General features: G+C 27.5%; 3 protein-coding genes across 5 annotated transcripts in view; 1 reads left to right on the forward strand and 2 right to left on the reverse strand.

Moving 5' to 3' along the window:
* The window catches only part of LOC111687525 (dymeclin), a 4,666-nt gene extending 2,674 nt beyond the window's left edge, over nucleotides 1-1,992 (reverse strand). The window contains exons 1-3 of the mRNA XM_023449963.2: nucleotides 1,123-1,992; nucleotides 110-848; nucleotides 1-46 (exon numbers count right to left, since the gene is read on the reverse strand). The exon at nucleotides 1-46 is cut by the window's left edge and continues 452 nt beyond it. Of these exons, the coding sequence (XP_023305731.2) occupies nucleotides 1-46; nucleotides 110-848; nucleotides 1,123-1,736 (1,399 nt within the window). The 5' untranslated portion in view covers nucleotides 1,737-1,992. The remainder of the gene's footprint in view (nucleotides 47-109; nucleotides 849-1,122) is intronic.
* A 1,507-nt stretch (nucleotides 1,993-3,499) lies between these two features.
* LOC111675473 lies at nucleotides 3,500-15,281 on the reverse strand. Of its 3 annotated transcripts, none has more exons than XM_046953781.1 (3): nucleotides 15,087-15,246; nucleotides 14,552-14,646; nucleotides 3,500-3,896 (listed from the first exon to the last, which is right to left on the reverse strand). In XM_046953781.1, exons 2-3 carry the CDS (start codon nucleotides 14,600-14,602, stop codon nucleotides 3,717-3,719), a joined length of 231 nt encoding a protein of 76 aa, XP_046809737.1. In that variant the 5' UTR covers nucleotides 14,603-14,646; nucleotides 15,087-15,246; the 3' UTR covers nucleotides 3,500-3,716. The 3 variants fall into 3 exon arrangements, with proteins under 3 accessions (XP_046809737.1, XP_046809738.1, XP_023292008.2); XM_046953782.1 differs by lacking the exon at nucleotides 15,087-15,246 and adding an exon at nucleotides 14,995-15,042; XM_023436240.2 differs by lacking the exon at nucleotides 3,500-3,896 and adding an exon at nucleotides 11,646-13,099 and having other exon boundaries at nucleotides 15,087-15,281.
* An 82-nt stretch (nucleotides 15,282-15,363) lies between these two features.
* LOC111675462 (40S ribosomal protein S24) lies at nucleotides 15,364-16,390 on the forward strand. Its single transcript, XM_023436229.2, has 2 exons — nucleotides 15,364-15,513; nucleotides 15,804-16,390. Exon 2 carries the CDS (start codon nucleotides 15,813-15,815, stop codon nucleotides 16,209-16,211), a length of 399 nt encoding a protein of 132 aa, XP_023291997.1. The 5' UTR covers nucleotides 15,364-15,513; nucleotides 15,804-15,812; the 3' UTR covers nucleotides 16,212-16,390.
* The last annotated feature ends 236 nt before the right edge of the window (nucleotides 16,391-16,626 follow it).

The following is a 16,626-nucleotide window of genomic DNA, read 5'->3' on the forward strand; positions in this document are numbered from 1 at the left end:
TTTCTGAAATAGTACGTTCTGTATACCAGGTAATGTTTTTAAGCATCTATAAGAAAAAGAAAGAAAACTAGTAAGTAGGAAAAAGAATGTTTTAAGTTTTTATACTCACTATATTATGAACATTCTTATTAAAGCTGTCGTCTTCGCTTAGTATCAATAAAACAATCAATGACATATAAATGTGATGTGAGGTGCTATCAGGAGCATGATACAATGTTTGTAAAATGGGTGTAACCAACTTTTCCAAATCCTGTTGAGCCATGACAAAACGATAAAATCTTTCATTACGATGCAGTAATAAATACAATAACAAAGTCGCCTGATCAATAGTGACAATACGGCATAAAGTTTCATAAACCGCAGAAAAATCAATATGAAATGTGGCTGCATCTTTATGGGCCACATCTTTAGAATCAGCACATGCAAACAAAGAATTACGATATGAATTCTCTTTTGTGGTACAATGATTGGTCAGTATTAGTATCAAAAGAAGACTTTGATTGGCCAACGGATAGTGAGTACGAAATTGTTGTGATAGCTCAGAACCAACCGTATGAGTTGTATTTAAAACATCCTGTTGCTTGCGAAAGCTGAATATAGAGAGTAGAGATTCTGCAATGCCAAAGACAAATGATCCGGCTGATGAAGAACCAAACATAGTTTGAGGCACCTCAACTAAACGTGAGACGAAATGTAATAAGGCAGACATTAAAACATTTGCATGTTGACATTTGTAGACAGTGCGGAAGATAATTGATTTTTCGGTTGGTTGTTGTGTAAAAAGGTGCACGGAGAGAAGAGTGATTAGAGTATTGACAGCTTCCAAGTGTAAATGATATGTGAATTCTCTGAAAGAGATAGAAAATAAGTGATATTGTATGTTTAGAGTAACGTAAAGATTAGAGGAGATATGTATGTTTATTTAATAATGGTTTATGTAAAACAAATCTGTCCAGAATATAAACTAGACAATAGACTATAATAAACATCACACTATAGGCTACAGACTAGACTATGAGCTAGAATAGACTACAAACAAGCATATAAACTTGACTACCCAATATACTAGAATGTAGCTAGACTATAAACTATTTTGAAATGGAGCTACAATTGCAAACTTACTTGACAGGAATCACCACTATCAAATTGAAGATAGCATCAATGAAAGTCTCAAACTTGGAACCATCCACTAAGACAGCCGCTGCTGCTGCAGCCGCCTTAATAGTAGCAGCCGCATCATCATGCTCTGTGGCTTCCACCGCTATGGCAGTACTTTCAGCAGGAGCGCCTGCTGCCAAAGCCTCTTCCTCAGCCTTTAATAATTCCTCATTTGGTATGGCTTCAAAATGTTGTAATAACTGAAATTCCGAACCAGTCTCTATGATATATTTCACCAGACTGCGTATAATGAATAAAGCATTAAAAGTATGCCATATATGCATGTTACTCTCCTGATCGGATAAGGAAAGTAATTCAGATACTTTAGTTAAAAACACCGTTATAAGTGAACCAAAATTTCCAGTTTTTAAATTGTTACTAATAAACGATTGACATAGGGACTCTAGGCGTGAGTCTAAATTTAATTGTTCCTGTGTATTCTCGGGTATGGTAATATTATAGTTGAGCAACTTTTGCCAATAGTCCACATCCTCGTGTGAAATATGTGTGCGTCCCACAAATCTCTGTAACAATTCATTGCCGGCTAAATCAGCCTGCCTGCTTACATTGATACCCATTCTGTGAGGTTTTTCTCTAGTAGTTTAACACTTTTTTCCTGTTTTTTTTTATTGGCTTCCCGTTTAGAGTCGCAGTCGTTGTCTTTTTTTCTTTCCTTCGATATGAAAAGTTTGTTGTGGTTTTTCTTTGTGAAGGTCTACTTTTCAATTTTTTTTGTTTAATTATTTAAATTTTCTAGTTTGTTAATCCATAGATATTGTTTTTTTTATGGTTTTTAAATAATTTATTTTAGTATTTTAGTAGCCGTGTCGGCAAAAAAATTAAATAAACTTATTTTTTCTTTTATTCTGATGTGGAATATGTAAAAAATCTGACAGAGCTAAACGTCATCATAGTTTTTACTATTCTCTTTTCAATTGTTGTTCTTTTCAAACAGCTGTTTATGGAAAGTAATGCTGCCAGATTAATGATAAACAATACAGCGGTTGATTTGTGTATTGTATGAAATTTACGTTAATTTTTGTAACGATTTAAACAAAAATTTTAAATTTCTTTAAAATGCAACAGAAATTTTTATGTTTACATAGCTTAATGTTAACTAAAATCATAGGAAAGCATTTAAAGTTCTTGTTAATACTTATAACCCTCAAACATAGTGATATATACTTGGTAGAATTAAGAAAAGAAAACAATTGAATTATTTTTTATTCATTTTTTTATTTGATTTTGAAATAATATTTTGTAGACTTGCAAGTATTTGAAAATATATTATTTTTTTTTATAATTTAAAATTAATTTTTATTATTATATTTTTAAACCTGTTGAGAATTACATATATTTAAAACGGGAATTAACTATTTAAAAAGAAGAAAAAAAGTAAACTTTGTTGTTGATTTTAGGGTTTTCATTTAAAATCAAATTACTTTTATTAAAAGAAATTTTCATTATTTCAAACAAAAAATACAATATAATTGTGTTGTAATAAAAATATAATAAAATTTTGTTTAATTGTATTAATAAATTTTGAATTTCAAAACAAAATCTACTAACATCACATTTAGGTTTTGTTTTTTCCTATTAAAATTTGCTAAATTGTTGTTAAAGATAACTAAATTTTTGTATTAAACTGAATAGTGATAGAAGAAGAAAAGAAAATTTAAAGGAAATAGAGAAAGAAATGTTGGAAAAAAAACAAAAGACCGCTTCTGCTCTAATCAGCTAAGAAGGTATATACATATTTGTTACTTTTTTAATTTGTGGTTTAATTGTTTTTTTTTTTTTTAATGAGGAAAACATGCAGCCCTACTTAAATGTATAAGTTTAGATTACAAACTAAAATAATATTAAACAATATGGATGAATAAATGATTTTTCTAATAACTAAAATATAAAATCTTAGCTTTGCTGAGTTTTAAAGCCAAGTCTAATTGTTTTTGTTAGTGATTAGATAGTTTTTTTGTTAAAAAAATAAAGTATTGCTTATATAGTTGCAAAGAAAGAAAAAAATTAATAATATTAATAAAAAATTGGAATCATCATTCCCTTCTCTAAGCCCTTTTCTGTTTCCTCTTTTGTACACAATACATTTACAATAGAATTTTACAAAAATCAACTTTATCTTGTGTCTTTTTTTTTTCTATAAAAAAAGTTGATTTATCTGCATATTTTGTTAGTTTATCATTATTTTAATATTATTTTGGCCATTATTACTGTGTTGAGCTTTATTAGCTTAATCGTCATAGTTTGGCTATTTTAAAATCATCACACTTCTTTCCTGGTTGTTTGTTTTTGTTGTTGTTTTAATAATATTATATAATAAGTATTTTGTATTAAACGTTCATTGTGCTTTCTGGAGTCCTTAACTTGGGTTCTTTTGATTTGTTGAGAACGTTTCCAATTTCCATTTCTTAGTACATCACACTTTTATTACATTCCCGTTTAACGAAATTATTGTTAAATTTTATATGTTTATGAAAAAAGAAAAATTGTTAAAATATAGAAAACGATTTATAGAACGTTTTCATTCCATTTTATATAATTTAAAATTTGCGGAATGGTACTCTGGATGATGAGCTACCACTGCTGGCTAACATTTGTTTAAGACTGAACGAGGACAAAGCAATACCCAATAAAGCCAAACAGGTAGCTGAACGGGTAATGACACGATCAGGACTGGAAGTAGTTGTGATACTGCTGCTAGTTGCTGTTTGAGCAGAGGGCTGGAAGAAGGAGAAGAAGAAAAGAGAAATTATTAAATTAATGATAAATTAATGAAATTTATTGAATTTTTATAAAATCAAGACTAGCTTAAGCTATATACTAAACTATAGACTATACTGTACATTAGACTGAAGACTAATGAATAGATTTTGCTATACACCATAAACTAGACTATTGCCTACACTACAGACTAGACTACCGAGTATAGAATATACTATAGACTGGACGAAAGACTAGACTATAGACTAAACTATAAACTAAACCCTACACTAAACTATATACTAAACAATAGATTAATCTATAGACTAAACTATAGACTGACTATAGACTATACCATAGACTAGACTATAGACTAGACTAAAGACTACACAATAGACAAGACTAGACCATAGACTAGACTATAGAGTAGACTATAGACTAGACTATAGAGTAGACTATAGACTAGACTATAGACTAGACTATATACTAGACTATAGACTAGACTATAGACTAGACTATAGACTAGACTATAGACTAGACTATAGACTAGACTATAGACTAGACTATAGACTAGACTATAGACTAGACTATAGACTAGACTATAGACTAGACTATTGACTAGATTATAGACTAGATTATAGACGAGACTATAGACTAAATTATAGACGAGACTATAGACTAGACTATAGAGTAGCTTATAGACTACACTAGAGACTAGACTATAGACGAGACTATAGACTAGCTTATAGACTAGCTTATAGACTACACTAGAGACTAGACCATAGACTAGGCTAAAGACATCACTATAGACTATATTATATACTAGAGTAAAGTCTTGACTACAGATAAGACCATAACTAAAGTCTATTCTATATTCCTGACTTTGAACTAGGCCTTATCTAAAATCTCAAGGTCTTAAGTCAAAACAATGCCTTGTCCTTGTCTTATTGTAAAGTTTACATAGGAGAACGAATATTTTTTTTTTTTTGTAATTTACAAACATCTGCTATAAAACATTTCATTTTCTAAATTTGTTAAATAAATCCCTCGAAAATTCTTAATCTATAATAGAAATGGACAAACAAACAAGTGTAATATATTAAACAAAATCACAACCACTTAAAATTTTAAAAAAATTAATTACAGAAAATAATTGTAAGCTAAAAATAAACAAGACCAGAAAAAATATAGTATAATTTAAAATATTTATTGGCTTGATGCCCACCAACAGACATTTAACCCACAACGAGTAAGAGTAAACAAATTAATTAAAATACAAAAATAAAAAGTAATTTTCAAGTTCAAAAATTACAAAAAGAAAAAAATTAAGTAAACATATTGTCGTCTACTTAAAATGAAAACATTAAACAAAAATATAATATTTATGCTTATAAGCAATAAGTAATAAATTCAATTTAAAAATTTACGGGAAATTATTCATAAAAATATTGAATGAATGCACATTATAAAAGGGTTAATAAACCAATTCAATGATAAGTTTGTTTCCTTATATATAAACTGAGTATAGTATACGATAAGATTAAACACAAAATACAAAAAATGCTTGGCATTTTAATATAGATAGTGGCTGATAAAGAAACTACTACAACATTTCCAAATTTCTATTTGTTTTTTTTTTTTTTTTTGATAAAAAAAAGCTGTTTTAGTTTAGATATTTCTAGTAAAATTTCATAAATTATTTGAAATACATGTTGAAATTTAAATTTATTAAAATTAAGATAGAAATATTTTAAATATATTTTAAGGGAAATGGTGTAGTAAAGAAATCTAAACAATTTATTAAATTTCTAAATATGTAGGTAAGTATAACAGAAAATTTTTGCTTAATTAACAACAAATAGACACAAATTACGTAAAGAAATACAATTTTGAAATGTTAGTTGATTGCAAGAGTATGAGTGTATTCAACTAAACAAAAAAAAAAACAAAAATTTCCTTAGCAACAATTGAAAATTTGTTAAACTAATAAAAATAATAAATAAAACAAATAAGAAACAAGTAAGAAATTATAGTAGGGCAAGGTCGAGCAAATAATACCCTACATCTTTTACAAAAGTAAAATGAGATTTAGTTGTCAAAATAAAACATTTAAGTTGAATTGTACCGTTCCTCAGATATACTTAAGCCGTTTATTGTTGAGTAAATTTTAAACATTTAAGTCAAATTTTCAAGAAGGCTTTTTATAGGGCTAGGGTCACATAAGACCCTATAATTATAGAGTTCATGAGGGTTGTTGTTTAGTTCCAAGCCAAGAAATTGGACTACTTCAATAGGGTTAGTCTATAAATCCTTTGGGCTAAGTGAAGTAGGGTGGGCTGGACAGTTGAATATGTGGAGGATATCATGGGGACCCTGTCCACAAGCTGGGCATATATTGAGGACGGTACGGTCTATGCGGAACCAGTAGTCGTTGAACCTGTTGCTCCATACCGACCGGTTGCCGACATTCATGCCGTAACCAGAAACCGCGGTATTGATGGCATCTCTATGAATGTCATTCAAAGCTGCTGTATACGAGTTCCGCTCTAAGGGATCCTCAACATAACTTTGTATGCTCTCTTCGTATACACGAAGGTCCTTCGTTTCCTCGTGTAGATGGTGCTCTGAGGTTATTTGCATGCAGCCCGTTACAGTTCGTAGGGCGACATTTTAACAGCTTTAAATATTTCTCCACTGGGTATCACTCAGCGAAGGAGACCACACTGGATCAGCATAATTGACCTCTGACCGGACAATTGTTTTATAGGTAGCTAACAAGGTTTCTTTGTCCATTCTCCAAGTGCTGCCGGCTATCGCTTTGAGGACCTTGTTTCTACTTTGCAATCTGTGCGTAGTTGCAGTGGCATGAGCTGTGGAAGTAAACAGGCTGTCAAAGGTGACCCCCCAAAATCTTTGGGTGGTTTACGGGTTTACGCAGTTAATGTGGGTCGTCAAGACTAGTATAGAACTTGCATTGTCGACTTACGAGTATATTAAAACATAATTATGAAATAGGTGAAATAATGGACCGATGTTAACCATTTCCAATAGACTTTGTCTACGTTACCATAGAAGATCATGTGCCAAATTTCATTGAATTATTTTCAAAATTGCGACCTGTAGTTTGATTACAAGGTTTACAAGCTCTATTGGGGGGTTCAGTTGTGTGGGGGCTAGGTGATATAATGGATCGATCTTAACCATTTCTAATAAGCTTCATCCCTGGGACAATAGAACATTATTTACCAAATTTCATTGATTTATCTTCAAAATTGGTACTTGTAGTTTGATGACAAGGTTTACATGGACGGACAGACGACAAACAGACGGACATAGCTAAATCGACTCAGAAAATGATTCTGATGACGATTGGTATACCTCAAAGTAGGTATAGGACCAATATTCTTGTGAGTTACAAACATCAGCACAAACCCAATACACCACTAAAGTTGTGTAGGGTATAAAACATGAAATAAACAAGAAAAATGTTTATAGATATGTATAAAGAAAATAAAAAAGATATATATTTACTTAAACATTATGTTAAGAGCAACAGGTAGTTATTTCAAAATCAATATAACAATGTGAGATTTCTCTGTAAACTTTCTGGGGTTTGTAAAAAACCAGAAAATTTTCTTTTTTACTTTTGAAAAAAACTTCTTGATAACATATACATCACACTAATATCACTACTAACAAATATTTGATCATGTGCTTGGCATACATATATGTACATACATACATATGTATGTACATGATGTATTATTTAATTAAATTGTTTATCATTTCTAACAACTCAGGTTCATTAAAACATTTATATAAAAATAACACAATTTAAGAAAAAGTGCGTCTTTTTGAAATTCAAAAAATTTAAAAATAGTTTTTTTTTGTTTATATAAAAAAAAGAAAAGAAAACAACTTGAATTGCCAAAATGCTTTGGCGAATTTTAAATACACTTCAATACTTTAGAGAAACAATTTTTTTTATTAAAAAATCATATTTTTAAGATTTTCCAAAGCTTTTTTAATAAAAATCTTTAATTTTTTTCAAAAATTATTTGTGAAAAAAGCTTTTAAAAAATATTTTTTTGAAAAAAGCTTTTTCATTTTTCTAAAATATTTTTTATTAAAAGCTTTCTTATATAAACTTTTAATGAAAAAAAAAAACACTTTAAAAATTATGAAAAAGATTTTAGAAAAAGCTTTTTTTATTAAAAAAAAATCTGTTAAAATATTTTTTTAATTTTGTATTTTTTTATAAAAAAGCTTTAATACTTTTTTAATATTTTTTTAAGAAAAACCCAAACCGTTAAAAGCTTTTTATAAAGAACTTACAATGAAAAAAGTTTTTTTTATTAAAAGCTTATAACGAAAAATGCTTTACTTAAAAAAGTTTATAATCAAATCTTTCATAAAAAACGTTTTTGTTAAAGCTTTTTTACACTTAATTTCAAAATTATTTATTTTTTTGTTTAAAAATTTTATATAAAAAAGCTTTTAATGAGAAAATCATTTAATAGAAAAGCTTTTACAAAACAGTTTTTTTTCAGAAAAATCTTCTTTTATTAAAATTTTTATGAAAAAGCTGTTTACAAAAATAAAAAGCTTTAAACATACATTTCATGTTAAACGTATTACGAAAAAAGCTTTATATGAAAAAAATATTATAATGAAAAGCTTTATAAGAAGAAGTTATATTAAACCTATAACAATAAAAGCTTTATATGAAAAAATATTAACGCAATAAAAGCTTTTTACGAAAAACTTATAACGATAAAGTTTTTATGAAAAAGCTGTTTATAAAAATAAATAAAAAAGCTTTAAAATACTTTCTATGCTAAACCTTTAGCAAAAACTTATATATATAAAAGCTTTTTATGAAAAACTAATAAGGATAAAACAATTTTATGAGAAAAACTTATAAAGAAAGCTATTTTGCTTAAGATTCCTTATTAAAAAGATAAGCTTTAATATTTCTTAATATTTAGATAATTTTTGCAAAAATTTAAAAACTTTTTATTAAGAAACCATTTATGAAAAAATGCTTATGAAAAGCTGTTTTATAATTTTTTTCGAAAATAGCTTTATGATGGAAAACATATTTCAAAAGCTTTTAATAAAATTTATAAAATACTTAAACTTTTTTAGAAAAAAAATTATTATTTTAAGAAAAACACTTTTGTATTTTTTTTAAATCAATTTTTTCAAAAAAAACGAAACCGTTTAAATATATTTTTTAAAAACTTCCAATAAAAGAAGCTTTTTATTAAAAGCTTATAACAAAAATGCTTTGCATAGAAAAGTTCATAATAAAAACTTTTTATAAACAAGGTCTTTTGATTTTAAAATTATTTTTTATATAAAAAAGCTTTAAATGGGATAATCATTTAATAAAAAAGCTTTTATAAAAAAAACTTTCTTTTAGAAAAAGCTTTTTTATCAAAGTTTTTATAAGAAAGTTGTATAAAAAAGCTTTAAAATTACTTTTATGCAAAACTTATAACAAAATAAAGCTTATTGTGAAAAACTGTGAAAAATTGTTAATAAAAAAAGTTTTTTATGAAAAGCTTTTAAAGTAAAAAAATATTTCATATAAAATATTCCAAAAACTTATAACGTAAAAAGTGTTAAATGAAAAGCTTATAACAACAACAAAAAGCTTTATATAAAAAAGCTCTTTTGCTAAAGTTTTCTTATTTAAAAGGTATTTTTTGCAAAATTATTTAAATAGCTTTTTATTAAAAACGTATTTATAAAAAGTTTATTTGAAATAAAGAATAGTTTTTTTACAAAAAAAGCTTTTCCTGAAATCTTTTCAAAAGCTTTAAAAATTTGTTTATGAAAACTTTTTTTCTTAATATCTATTGAAACCAACAAAAATTTCAGAACATAATCTAAAAAGAACTAGTTCTAGAACGAGTGCAAGTAGAACTACTTTAGATTCTTAAACAACAGTCTTTAAACTAGTGGTGTCGCCATTATGACTGCTACCTGTTCCTAGCATTATCGTTTTGATTCTAAAATTCTTCTTTAAAATTTTCAAGGAACTAGTTCAGAAATTAATATTGCGATTATTGATATTGTATCTTAATCTAAAACTCTTATCACGGGTATTTATTTAAAAAGTAACACATACATAGATATAATACAAGTTTTTTTTTTGAAATTTCATTTTCAAAGTACAAAAAATATCTATTAAATGACGTCAAATTAATATTGAAGAGAACAAAAAATATTGGTAAAATATTTGTGAATTTATTGTATTTTTAAATGCCAGACATCATAGTACAATATACCGAATATATAAACACTGATGCGTATTAATAATAATCAGAAGAGAGAAACCATATCGTTGGCAAAACCAAAAGAAGAACTTAATAACAAATTAAAAAAAAATATAATAATTAAAACTTCTAAGATATTATTAAAATTTTTACTAAACATTTCTAAATTTCTGTTAACGATATTTACATTTGCATTATCTTTTAGCATGAACTTTTTCATTTTAAAATAGAGCAAAGTTTATATACATACTAAATACGTTTATAATAGTCTTTCTTATTTTATATATATAACATTTATTTAGTATTTGTATATATATTTATTTATTTTATATATTTCTGTTTAATTAATCGGCAACTTGTTTCATTATTTTATTTTTAAATGTATTATATACTAAATATTTATAAGATAGAAATAGATCGTTATGAGTGATAACAGGCGCATGGCGCATTTTATTTTAAATGACAATAAAGAGAATTTAAATGCGTAATTATTTACGTATTATATTATGTTTCATTCAATTAACCTTAGAAATGTTTTAATTGTCTACACTATTACTAGACAAATGTGACAACCACTATCATTTAAAAAAAAGCTTAAAAATATTACTGCATAATATTCAAGATTATTTTATTAGAGACGTAATTTAATTTATTGAAATATATGCCAATAAATAGCGTTAAAAATGCTATTGCAAAAATGTATAATATTTACAATTTTAGGGGTCTACGACCAGCAGGTGACAAACGACATGGCAAAATCAGTAAACAAAAAATAAAAATGTTTTTGATGAAAACATCATTGAATGAATTTTTCTTTTTAAACTGGATTATCTTTTAGATTGAAGACTAGACTATAGAGTATAATCTTGACTATAGTCTAGTTTATAGTCTAGTATATAATCTAGTATATAAACTAATCTATAGTCTAGTCTATAGTCTAGTCTATAGTCTAGTCTATAGTCTAGTCTATAGTATAGTCTATAGTCTTGTCTATAGTCTAGTATATAGTCTAGTATATACTATATATAGTCTAGTATATAGTCTAGTATATAGTCTAGTATATAGTCTAGTCTAGTCTATAATCTAGTCTATAGTCTAGTCTATAGTCTAGTGTATAGTCTAGTCTATAGTCTAGTCTAAAATCTAGTCTATAGTCTAGTCTATAGTCTAGTCTATAGTCTAGTCTATAGTCTAGTCTATAGTCTAGTCTATAGTCTAGTCTATAGTCTAGTCTATAGTCTAGTCTATAGTCTAGTCTATAGTCTAGTCTATAGTCTAGTCTATAGTCTAGTCTATAGTCTAGTCTATAGTCTACTCTATAGTCTAGTCTATAGTCTAGTCTAGTCTATAGTCTAGTCTTTAGTCTAGTCTACAGTCTAGTCCACATTCTACACTTTACATCATTTTAATAAGGATAAGTTTTACTCTATAATAGAAGATTATCTAAAAAATTATACTTAAGAACACAACAACCATAATATTTCTTTAAATAAAAAAACGTTCTGTTTATTTAATTAAATAATCAATAAAAAATTATTACAAACTATTAATTCTTATACAATTATCTTAAATTGTATTATTTACATTAAATGTTTATATTTACAATACAATTATTTTATTACTATTTATTATTTTGCTTTCTCATGCGATTCGCCGATAACATTTGCGAAATCTTTTCTAAACTATAGTCCATATCACCACGAAAGGTAGACAAAGGTTTTTCTTCATTTTGGATTTCTTCTTTTTTAATGATTTTTTTCTTTTTTCGTACACTTTTAAAATTCTGTTTAGACATTTTCTCATCAACAATTGCTAATTTCTTGAGAATATCTCTTCCTTTCATAATATTAGCTTTTGGTATACTATTAACTGATAACGTAGTGGGATTTTCTTCAGAAGGTTTAGCTAATTCTGGGGTGAAAGATTTTAAGGAAATGTCTAAAGATAGGGGGGAATTTAAAGTTGTAGAAAGTTCTTGAGACTTTGCTGCTTGAGATGTTTTTGAAGATAATTTGTTTGCTTTGGAACTTGTTGTTTTAGTTGGAAGTGATAATTCTGGAGATTTTGGTTTTTCCAAAGAATACAAAGATAATTTGGTTGTTTCTATTTTTGCATTAGAACTTGTTGATGGAGTTTCTGTACATGTTACAGAAGTTGATAAATTTGATATATCTTTTGGTTCACTAGAAGACATTTCTGTAAGATTTTTTGATGATGTTGGTAATATATTATATAAAGGTGATTCTTTATCAATTGTTTCTATTGATTGTATATCAATTTTAGGTTTGTAATCTTTACAACTTATAAATGATGATAATTGATTGTCATTTTCCTCAACTAAGGCAGAATTTGCATCATTATCTAATGAAATAAATATCGGTAGAGATTCTAAACTATTTGTATACGTTTTATCTTCATTCGCACTTTGAATTTCGTTAGAGTTAAGTGGTAATGTTAAAAATTCACTTTTAATCATTTCTATATTAGATTTACTATCCAACAATTCATTACTATCTTGAGAAATTTCCGTTTTACAAAGATTTTCATTGAAATTATCCAAAAAACTTATATCGAAATGAGTTGTAACCATATCACTACTATTAGGAATAGAATTGTGTGTATCTTGTGCGCCCGATTCATTGGTATATTGTTGTATAAAATCATCTAAAAATGTAAGATTTTGATAATTTTCCTTCTCCACCTGATCCGGTTCTTCATCCGTGGAGTACATCTCATCATTGTAGGGATACATACATTCATTACTTTCACATTTCAATAGAGTATCACCTTTTAGGTTTATTTTAAAATAACGCAAACGTTTCTCAATGCCAAGTTGCTGCCGACAATCCAGACAAACATCACCGACTTTTAAAGTTATTTCGTTGTCCATATTGGTAAAATCTTTCGATCACAATAAGCACGTTTAAGTTCAGTCAAATCTGTATGATGAAAATGTGATTGTTTAATGAATGATTTGTATGATTATAGTTTGGGGGGAGACTATATGTTTAAGTTTATGTAGCACACTTTAAAGCTGATGATGTTTGCCGGTTTGATTATCTTCTAGTAACTATTTTTTATTATTTTATAATATTAATAAAGTTAAATCTTGAATAACAACTAAAAAATGTGCTAACATGCACAACAAAATCTAACATAACCAATCTAATCATAATCAAAATGTTTCAAGTGTATTCCCACCAATTAGAGCTCAAATTCATGCTTTTTACAAAAATTTAATCTATTTTAATGACTTGAGGTTTCTCCTCAAATAAGTTCTCCCTTAAAAATTTAGATAACCAAAGGATATTGGTGTTTCATTTAAAAAATTAATAAAATATTTGTTAATCTATAATTGCAGCATGAAAGTAATACACAGCAAATAAATAAAAGACTGATTAACACGTGATAATGTCGTGTTGATAAGAAGAAAAACATTAACCCAGCTCTGATGTATAAGAAGCGAGACAAAATTATGTACATATTGTTATCTTAAAATATTATTACGTTTAATAACTACGTCATTTTAGAAGGCGCTATATTTATTATTTAAATTTATCGAAGAATTGAAACAAACATTCAACAATTTTAAAACAATCTTCTAATAAACTGTCGAGACTGTAGTCTATTTTATAGTCTAATCTATAGTCTAGTCTATAGTCTAATCTATAGTCTAGTCTTTAGTTTAGTTTATAGTCGAGTCTATAGTCTAGAATATAGTCTAGTCTATATTATAGTCTATAGTCTAGTCTATAGTCTAGAATATAGTCTAGTCTATATTATAGTCTATAGTCTAGTCTATAGTCTAGTCTATAGTCTAGTCTATAGTCTAGTCTATAGTCTAGTCTATAGTCTAGTCTATAGTCTAGTCTATAGTCTAGTCTATAGTCTAGTCTATAGTCTAGTCTATAGTCTAGTCTATAGTCTAGTCTATAGTCTAGTCTATAGTCTAGTCTATAGTCTAGTCTATAGTCTAGTCTATAGTCTAGTCCACAGTCTAGTCTATAGTCTAGTCTACAGTTTAGTCTATAGTCTAGTCTATAGTCTAGTCTACTGTTTAGTCTATAGTCTAGTCTATTGCCTAGAAATATGATCAAAATTCCAAAAAAAAGTGTATGTGAAAATTTTTTCCAATATTATTGGATATTTTTTAATATTGCACGGAATTACTTAAATTTTTAAAAATACTTTATAATTTGATATTTTGTACTTTAAAAATTATAGTACTAAAGCACAACAATAACACTTTCGATTGACATTTTTTTAAACAAAACCTTTAAATTATCACACAAAATACACCATGTGTCAATGAAAACAAGTTTTGTTTTTGCAAAAAGTAAATTAAAATTAAAACGCAAAAACAAAAAAACAGACATTTTTAGCAAACTTACCTGTCCAAAAGTCAAACGCAATGCATAACGGCCAACAGTAGAAGTTCTCATGTTTTATTTAATCCTTTGTTTAAATATTCTGTATGAATGAAAATCTAGAAATAACAAAAAAATAAACTATTAAATTTTGCCAAAAATAAAACTAATCAAAAACCCCCCTCAAAACAAAAAAAAATAAAAAAAGAAACAAAACAAAAGCAGACAGACGTCACTGTAGCCACACTCACACTACAGCTGGAAATATACGGTAAAACGTGTTTTGTTTTTGTATTTGTGACTTTCTTCCCATGGCAAATGAGAAAAAAAACATTTCTGCAAAATGATATTTTAGCTGTTTAGGAAAAGTTTCCTTAAATCGAATAATATATTATATACTTTAAAAAGGACCAAAAACCTTATCTCTAAGTGGCATTTAACCACTCTTTAACAAATCATTAACTTACATAACAAAGAATTTTATCGTAATTTCTAATATGAAAATTCTCATGCAGTAGAAAATTTTCTTTTTGATTTTCCAATAGAATTTTCGACTTACTTTATAAAAGTTTTTTGTTTATTTCTTAGCGGTGTTTTTATTTATTATAAGCACACAATTATTTGTTGTATTTTATTAATAATGAATTTTTTTATTATTTTTTTTTTTTTCAAATAAATATTGTACGTCTACTCTTCGACAAATCACAAAAGGAACTCAATTATTCATAAAACTCAATTCACAAAACTCTCAGAAAATCTACCATAGAAAAATTTAACATTCACAATAATCTACTTTCCAATTAGAATAATGAAAACAACTCTGTTTTTAAAACACATTGTGATTGTTAGGCGAAAATAATACCCTTTTGGACAACTGTGTCAAAAATGACAGCTCTTTTGCAACTGTGGCGACGGCCATCTTTCTTTCTTAAAATTTTGTGTCTGCACTAAAGACGTGTTTTAATACTTTTTAAGTGTTTTAACAGGTAAAAAATTATAAAAATTATTAAATAATATGTTTAATAAAACCAGAAATGTTGATAACATAATCGCCTGTAATGAATTTGTGAAAAATGCTTTTTAAATTTAATGAAAATTCGAGCAACACGTGGAGTCTCATGCAGACACACACTGAAGTGACAGTTCTCATTTCCACTTAGCTTATTGATAATATTATTTGGAGGTTATGTTGAAAGCATTAAAGTATTATTAAACCGAAAGAAAAGTTTATAAACAATTTGTGTCTTATTTTTCGTTTTACTCTTTTTTTTTATAGAAATCCAATATGTCTGGTACTACCGCCACTATCCGCACACGCAAGTTCATGACCAACCGTTTGCTTTGCAGAAAGCAAATGGTCTGCGATGTCATCCACCCCGGTTTGGCTTCCGTCAGCAAAACCGAAATCCGTGAGAAGCTCGCTGCCATGTACAAAGTTACCCCTGATGTGTGCTTCGTCTTCGGTTTCCGTACCGCTTTCGGTGGCGGCCGTTCCACTGGCTTTGCCTTGATCTACGATACCTTGGACTTTGCCAAGAAATTCGAACCCAAATACCGTTTGGTTCGTCATGGTCTTATGGAAATCAAGAAACAGACCCGCAAGCAACGTAAGGAACGTCGCAACAGAATGAAGAAGGTCCGTGGTACCGCCAAGTCCAAGATCGGTCAAGCCGCCAAGAAGTAAATGTTGTTTGCCTTTTACACATTACCAGCATCCAATTTCAAGAATATTTATGTTTTTGGAGTGATGCTCGAATCATTTCCAATGAAATGTTTACAAGTGGACACATGTTTTTTTGTATTTTAAGTAAAATAAATTGAAAAAATGTTCAAATTATTTTGAATATAAACTCATAAAACAAACTTTTTGGTGGAATTTTTTATGTTTAAATGGAATAGCCCTTCGTAATTTTACAGGGAGGTCTTAATGTCCTTATAACTGTGAGAATTATAAACGATTTTTAGGAGTTTAAATTTAGTGTTTTTATAGTAAACGAATTTATAATCGAAAACAGGAATCAGATTTGTGTAGAGAATATATATAAAAACTTTATCGAATTTTTAACTAAATGATAACTTTTATCGTTTTCAAATCAATT

Source organism: Lucilia cuprina, chromosome 6 (assembly GCF_022045245.1).
Source record: "Lucilia cuprina isolate Lc7/37 chromosome 6, ASM2204524v1, whole genome shotgun sequence".
In the NCBI taxonomy this organism is placed as follows: domain Eukaryota; kingdom Metazoa; phylum Arthropoda; class Insecta; order Diptera; family Calliphoridae; genus Lucilia; species Lucilia cuprina.

What these genes read in the sequence shown, in the direction of transcription:
- LOC111675462 (XM_023436229.2), top strand. Translation starts at nt 15,813, where the DNA reads ATGTCTGGTACTACCGCCACTATCCGCACACGCAAGTTCATGACCAAC.
- LOC111675473 (XM_023436240.2), bottom strand. Translation starts at nt 13,050, where the DNA reads ATGGACAACGAAATAACTTTAAAAGTCGGTGATGTTTGTCTGGATTGT.